The following is a 7,578-nucleotide window of genomic DNA, read 5'->3' as shown; positions in this document are numbered from 1 at the left end:
TCCTCAGGGCTCTGTTCTAGTTGTACTTATGGTAACTGATGGAAAGTATTTTTAGCAACATTTTACACCATATTAATAAAGATGAAATTCAGTTGTAATGTCTCTTTATTGACTGACCTATTAGGAATGTTTTTGATGACAGTATTACATAAATAAGCAAAGAGTTTCCTGTTTCCTGTCGGAAATGTTGGTGTGAACTCTATGATGAGGAGATACAGAAGAGGAGGAAGTCAGCATCTGATTAACTTAGGTTGCTCCTTATTTCTCTCTTAAACTTTATAAATAGACTTAGCTCCCTTGTTTGATTAAAAATGCTAAAAGCTCTGGAAGCTCTCTGACTCTTTTTGACAGAAACTACCATTAAAGACAGCAAGTTTTTTCAGGTAACATTTCTGTTTATTGATGCTGAAGACAGAACATTCACAGCATATAGACATTATTCTCCATTGTCTCTAACAGTCTGACATAAACTACCCAAACACAGTCTTCTGTTGCCATTTGAATTAATTTGTTTATTGCTGTTATTTCGATTTCGCAACCTCCACCGAAGCCAAAGACTTTATCGCAGAAGAGCTCAACTGAAACGAAAGATAAGGCAATGATCATCTCTAAGCTTCCGGGGTTTAGATGCATATTTCGCTAACCGACATCGATTGCCATGGTAATAAAAACAGACAGAAGAGGTTATAAAAACAACAGACTGACAGAGGAAACCAACAGCAATTTCCATCCATCCTGAACCATCTTCATCCAAATGACCACATGAGGGCGCTGTCTTGCTGATGCCTAACCGGTCCACGAGCCTGCTGGTTTCTGGGAGGACTTGTTCAGTTGGGCACGTAACCAGTAGAGTTAAAGTCAGTTAGTACCTCCTGTGCTTGTTACCATACGGGTCAGCTGGTCATCCTGTCTGAAGAAGCTGCTAACGTCCCACACTGATGTTGCAGACCTTGCAGCTGGGGTCTTTCTTGGCGTTGAGGGTAGACAGGCTCATCAGCTGGTGTCCGCTGATCTGTGACACCGTCCCCAGAGACAGATCCACCGGCTCTGTGTAGATCACCTCCAGGATGACGTCCTGAGCGTGACGGAAGGACAGCGAGCCGTCCTCTTCCTCACTGCAGCTCAGGAAGCAGTTGCTTGACCTATCCAAGGCTGGCAGCTTGCCTCTACAGAAAATGTCCCCTTTGGAGCCACTGGGGGCCAGAACCACGATGACATAGTGATACGAAGTGTACATGCAGTAAAAATCCCCAAAGTAGATGTTGGTGTTCTGGTTGAAGAGGAGGTCTGCTTGGATCTGTGAAACATAAATGGATATACTCGATGTGTGCAGTCACTGGTAACAGTTTCCTCGTAACTACCTCACTTTGGACTTGTTCAACTAGAAGTTCAGATAGTTGGGCTTAGGGTTGGCTGAACTGGACCCGAGATATCTCTGCATGAATGAATGATATGAATCTGTACATTCTTTTATATCCAGATATTCCAAAGGTTTCTGGCACAACTTCATGGAGAGAAACAAAATCTAGAGATGAGCACTATTACAACACCACAGGTACCAGGGAACCAATAGAGCAACACGGTTCAAGTTGTAGCACTTATCAGACGGACAGATTAAACGTGACTGTTTACAGTCACGTTTAATCAGGTACATCTGCTCGACAGATGTACCTGGAAGCGGTACGGCCCGTACGGAGAATCCTGCGGAGGTCGTCCAGTGTTGAACTCTGTGTTGCAGCTGAAGAAGATTCCCTCCAGCTTACCGCTGATGGGGGACCCGTGGCTGCCGCTGTTGTCCTTTACTGACGGCAGCATGCGACAGCACTGAGCATCTCTGGAGCGGTAGTATTGGCTGTTCACAACACACACAGGTTAAAACACATTTAACATAGCCTGGAGCATTGGTGAAGTTACACCTGCGGGTCACACCTGTTTGACTGGAAGTACTCCCTCTGCTGGTTTCTATAGAAGACAGTGAATGGTAACGTCCTGCCAGCGATAGCCTCTGCTTTTAGCAGGAGCTGCTTCAGCTGGACAGTGGAGTAGTCTGCAAAATCAAACTTTGGGTTTATTTCAACTGCACATCTGCTTATTAGCTTTATGTTTAGGTTTTGGATGAGATTGGAATGTGGTTTGTTTATATCTAGCTGTCTGAATGTCACCCAGATAAATCGATCACCTCAAAATGACTTTTACAAAAAAATAAAGACATGTGAAATATGCATCCTGCTGTTGTAGTCTAACATAACAATAGGACATGATTAAAAAAAGGAGATTTAATATTGTCCTAAAATAATGACCTTAGTCATGTTTTGCCAAAAGTGATTTTGGCAACAACAACAAAAAATATTAGTCCTTTTTGCAAAACAAAACAAACAAAAAAAATCGCTTTTGGCAAAAAATTGACTAAGGCCATTATTTTGAAAGCTGATGAAAATATTACTGTAGATCAAGTGAAACCTAAAGCCTTCTCTTTATTCTAAGAAACTGAAGTGAAGAACAGGTGGTTCAGTTTTTCCATCTGACCCGCCGTGCAGAACTCGACGATCTCGCTCCAAGCAGAAACAGCATATTCTCCGTCGGGCTGCTTGGTGGCCGTCTGAACGGCCACGGTGTATTCCGTCCGAGGGCTCAGGAACCAGTGACCTCTGACCATCATCGGCAGAGGAACCGCTTTGGCCACCAGCTTGGTCGGTACGTCCTGGAACACAGGATGAGATTCGATCATCAACGCGGCGGCCACGTCGACCGAAGTCTGTCGTCGCCACGGCTGAACGTCTCGCACCATGTGCTTGAACTTGTTGGAGCTCTTGTCTTCCTTCTTGTTCAGGTCAACAAAGTAATGGGTGATCCGATCCTGGCCTCTGGTCTCCATGATCCAGCTGATCTTGAAGGAGTCGCACGTGACGTTGCTGATCAGGATCTGCTGAGGAACCGGCAGCTCGTCCCCGTCCCCGATGCCGCTGTCCGCAGACTCTGACTCTGGAAAATCAAAAATGTAAAACTGTGAAGCACCATACATTTTCTCACAACAAACTCTAATTCTACTTTTATATTTTTGTCAATAAGAGGATGCCACGTTACAGCAAACATGAAGATTTGTGGAAAAACCGATCTCCTCAGGTCAAGTTTATGTCTTAACATGCATCCATTTCTGCATGGGACTTTAACAAATTCCAGAAAATGTCTTTCTGGAATTTGTTTGGAAGCTTGATATCAAGTTCAAGTTTCCAAAATGGAAAATGTGGAAGAAGAAGAGAAGCAGTTCGGTGCTCCCGTCCGTTTTGACGGTCAGGGCGTTTTTTTTTTGTTTTTTTTTCATGATGCAAGAGGATTATTTCAGTCACAGCGAGGGATTAATCTATTAAAGGTCGGATACTCTGATCCTGAGTCAGATCCCAGCTCAGAATCGTGTCAACTGGAGCTAACAAAACAACATCCGACAACAGAACTACGTCATGTCGCTCCTCGTTGCTTCGTTAGGTCCTTTAAAACCGACAGAACGGAGAAAAGGAAATCCTGCAGAGGTTTGTGTCATCATGCGAGGACCACTGTGCTCTGTATTTGTTTGTCCCTGTTCTCCTCTTCCTCTCCTTTCTCTCTCCTATCCCTTCTTTTCCTAAGTTTGAGGACAAAAAGGCTTCAGTCCACAAAGACACTGAGAGCTTGAAGGCCGAACAAGGAGCCTGTTGAAGAGGTGAGGACAGCAGGAGGCTCCAAGCTTTACAGGCCGTGGTGGGGGGCATTCTGAGAGCTCACTGAGGGGAAAAGTAAAAAAAAAAAAAACAGGAGCATGGTGCCATGAGTTTTGTTTTATTATTATTGTAGATTAATTGAAGCTGCAGCGAGTCTAGATTATTCTCTTGGTGACGGAGGCAGGTCTGGTTTTCAGTGGCAGATGTCGAAACTTCAGCAAACCCATAGGAAACAAACCTGATGGATTTGTCTGCTGGAACATTTAGCACCATCAGTGCATCTGTCTGTTCAGATGGGTGGCATTTGGAGAAATCAAAAAAAGAACATTTTCATTTTTAGCAGAGTAAATATCAGATCATTGGAAACTTTGACTCATGATCAGATTTACAAACACCTTCAGGAGAACCAAAGCTTTTTTTTTTCTTTTTCTGCTTGTCCCTCCACCCTTTATGTGAATGGAGGAAGTGATGTGTCCATTCATTTCCACTGGGAAGGTGATTATCCACAGGGATGGAAATCAGCAGGCTGAGCTGCCAAAATTCCCACCACAAAGAAACAGAGAGACAGGGAGCTGTTTTTCCTCTTAAAGTCTCTGAGCCATTGCCACCTGCCCAACGTGTTTGGGTTGAAACCATTCATTAAAGATCTAACACAGACAAACTGATCCATCCAACCATCACTGGGAGAGACGATCCTTGAAAGGGGTCACAACGTACGGTTGGTTTGGGCTAAAGTAACAATGCTGTTTTTAATCACAGTTTTATCCTTTGATTTCCTAAAATTCCCAGATATCGTGTTTCCTTTTCTTTATCTATTCATCTTTCCCTTCCCCTTTTCCCTTCATCTTTTACTGTAACTCCATGTTTTATTATCTCCGGGTGGTTCTCTCAAAGCTGTTATCTCTGACGTTTGTGCCTGTGATTTGCATCCAAAATCCAAACTCGAAGCAGTCAGACATTTATGTCCCACCGCTACATCTGGACTGTTTGCTTCTCTGTTTAAATTTAAATTTGTCGGCAGCACCAGTGAAAACCGGCCACAGCTGGTTTCGGTTTGAGAGGAGAGGACAGTGACTCTCATTATACTTCCAGCCTGCAGGACAGCAGACGATAAGGATCCCAATTGTTCAGTGGACGCTGAACTGTTTCACCCTTTTCTAATGTGATTCTTCCTCCTCCTGGAGCTGTGATGGTCATTTGTTCCACAAGAGAAACTTTCAGTTCGGATGAGATCGGATGAGAACCGGATCCCTGAAAATGCATGTCTCTCTTTTTGGTTTGAAGGGCACAAACATTCCTCTCTACCGTGAATTGAACCGACACTTTGATACATTAAAACCTAAGTTGCTAGGGCGGTGTTGCAGTCGGCCTTAACCTGTTGTATCCTGACGCTGGTTGCGTTTGCATTGCACAGAGTGCCACCTCCAAACATTGCAGCTATTGTCAACTTACTTTGCCACACAAGAGAGGACAACGCTGAGCTTGTGTTGCTGTTCGTCATCATCGTACAACTTTGGCAGCAACTGGAAGGAAAAATGGCGACTGAATGGTACATACAGGCCAAAGAGCTGAAAAAGTACAGAAGACCACTGACCAGAAGACACAAGGGCAAGATGACATGGTAAGCTAATGTCGCCTCCTGCAAAGCCAACAAACCAATCAGAAATACGTCGCTCTAGTCTTGTTGGAACAGGATTTTGCTGGGATACTTGAAGCAACGAACATCCATCAAAGTACCATCGTTCGTCATTCAGACGCTTCTCAAATCCACGTCACACAAACAAACAATTTTACTCCTGAGCATCTCTCAGGAGTAAACGAACCGATCTGCCGTCCTCAAAGCAAATATTCAGCAGGAAGTGACAAACGGTTGAGTTCGTACGGAGTCACATTAATAGTAAGTAGTATTAAGTAGCACAAAATGAGCAGCTCTGATATCCAGTCCATTCTTAGCCTGATTATTCAGCTAAAAAGCAGCCAAAGACAATAATCATCCTTAGCACATTCCTATCCGATTAAAGCCTTCTGTAAATAGCACCACTGCTCTGGGAGACGCTACATTGTGTCTTTACGTAAGAAGTATGTGTCGGTTCAAAAAAATGATCAGTTGAATTTATACTAAATTCCTGGGACATGGAGCCGCCACACACAGCATCGATTTCTCTTCTTCACATCGTGATGAAATAACATTCATTTCATCACAACAAAGGACAAAGAATTACCCAACACACCAGTCTGGTAAATGTCCCTCTGATACCAGCTGCTCGGTCAGCTCATTGTTATGGCTCAGACTTGTACCGCCACACCTTCTCATTTGTCCTGACAACAGTATTAATGTCTTCAATGTTGGCCCCTCTCGACGACCTCGTAGGCCTTTCCTTACCTGCGTCATGTATTTTTTTTGTTGTTTAAAAAAAATAGAACAAATTGACAAATTGTTTACCAAGAGTAAAAATCTCCTATGATGTGAGGCCTTCAGAGTAAATAGTAAAGCTCTGTATCAGAAGATTCAGGCCAAGTTGGTTTGTAATTTTAGTTTTGAATCGTAACAGAATCACTGTCGTTGTCAGCTGCTCCAGGAGTGTCCAGATGTTTGAGCTGGAAGTGGCTCTTCATCACCGGGATCATAGCAGCTACAGGCAGCTCAGGTTTGTTTGCTTTACTCTGCTGCAGAGCGAGTGAAGAGACAACAGAAATGTTTTTGACTGCTGAGAAAGAACTAAAAGCAGACATTAGAAACTGAAGGAATTTTGAAGCAGTAGCGTTTTTAGTCTGTCCGACGGCCACAACGAGCCAACGCACACTGACCTGGGCGGTCGTCCAGCTGCAGACTCTTCACCTCCACATCTGGGCTGCTCAGGCCGCTCCGAGGCTCCGTCATGCTGCTGGTACTCGGAGAGATGACCGGAAAACCTGAAGAGGGGAAACAGTTGACCACTCTGACTGCAGCTCGCTCTATCTCTCTCTCCTTTTCTCTCTCTCTCTCTTTCTCTCTCTTTCTGTGCTTGATGACATCAGGGGATGATGAGCAGAGAGAAAGAGAGGGAGAGAGAGAAAGTTGTTATCCCTCCACATCCACTGAAACAGCAACAACCTTTACTTTCCTTCCTTTATGTGTCCTGCATACACATTCCTGTGCTTGCATTTAAGCTGAAACTGAATGGAATAGCAGTCAAAGACCAAAGAGAAACTCTAAAAGACCTTCAGAAAATTTACAGCATTTTAAAGGCTTCAATGTAAAACTGAGAGTAATAATGTTCAATTTTCACTTTTTGGAACAGTAATAATCACCTGCTGTGTTTAGCTTAGGGAACTGAATCCATCTGTTGTATCTGTGAGAGCCGTAGTGATTACTGTTTCTCATGCTGCAACACAGGAGACAGGAAGATAGCTGTAATAATAACTTTTTAAACGTAAAAAAAAAAAATCAACACTGTGCAGCATTTCATATTTCCGTTCTGCTGAGAAACGTCCCGAATATCTGCAGATGTTTGATCGTTTTCTGCCTCAGAGTGACATCTTCTGTGGATTAACACACAGCTGATGGGGGATTAGAGACCACGCTGAAAACTGAATTAAATGAGCGCTTACATAAGAGGATTAGCTGCAGCTCGTGAAGCACCGCTTCGCTTTGCTCCACTGACTGGAGCGAATACAGTGTTTGCTTTGCTTCGGAGCCTTTCAGCTTTAAAGGTTTCCACTCATTTGGCCCGGGGTTGGTTTAAAAATGGCGTTACAACGTGTTACTAGGACGAGTAGGACGTCCTCCGTGATCTTAGAGTGTAGCAACACCAATCTGGGAAGGGTTGAAAGGATCGTTCTGGAACTGTCCAATGTCCATCGTGGAGAATATTTAGGTCAGCTGCCAGGAGTCTAACAATGA

General features: G+C 43.8%; 1 protein-coding gene across 1 annotated transcript; it reads right to left on the bottom strand.

Annotated features, from left to right (window-relative positions):
* Nucleotides 1-374: 374 nt before the first annotated feature.
* LOC106924761 (phytanoyl-CoA hydroxylase-interacting protein-like) lies at nt 375-6,734 on the bottom strand. Its single transcript, XM_088016457.1, has 5 exons — nt 6,504-6,734; nt 2,527-2,982; nt 1,930-2,047; nt 1,672-1,834; nt 375-1,297 (listed from the first exon to the last, which is right to left on the bottom strand). The coding sequence occupies exons 1-5, from the start codon at nt 6,574-6,576 to the stop codon at nt 923-925; spliced, it is 1,185 nt and encodes a 394-aa protein (XP_087872583.1). The 5' UTR covers nt 6,577-6,734; the 3' UTR covers nt 375-922.
* Nucleotides 6,735-7,578: the final 844 nt, after the last annotated feature.

This window comes from Poecilia mexicana, unplaced genomic scaffold, assembly GCF_051168715.1.
Source record: "Poecilia mexicana isolate PSO_F unplaced genomic scaffold, ASM5116871v1 scaffold_19, whole genome shotgun sequence".
In the NCBI taxonomy this organism is placed as follows: domain Eukaryota; kingdom Metazoa; phylum Chordata; class Actinopteri; order Cyprinodontiformes; family Poeciliidae; genus Poecilia; species Poecilia mexicana.
The sequence above is the reverse complement of the archived record's forward strand: the minus strand, read 5'-3'. Positions and strand labels throughout refer to the sequence as shown.

What these genes read in the sequence shown, in the direction of transcription:
- LOC106924761 (XM_088016457.1), bottom strand. Translation starts at nt 6,576, where the DNA reads ATGACGGAGCCTCGGAGCGGCCTGAGCAGCCCAGATGTGGAGGTGAAG. An exon ending in GAGTACTTCCAGTCAAACAG is followed by an intron (nt 1,835 to 1,929) that starts GTGTGACCCGCA and finishes CTACCGCTCCAG; the next exon opens with AGATGCTCAGTGCTGTCGCA. An exon ending in ACGGGCCGTACCGCTTCCAG is followed by an intron (nt 1,298 to 1,671) that starts GTACATCTGTCG and finishes TATGTTTCACAG; the next exon opens with ATCCAAGCAGACCTCCTCTT.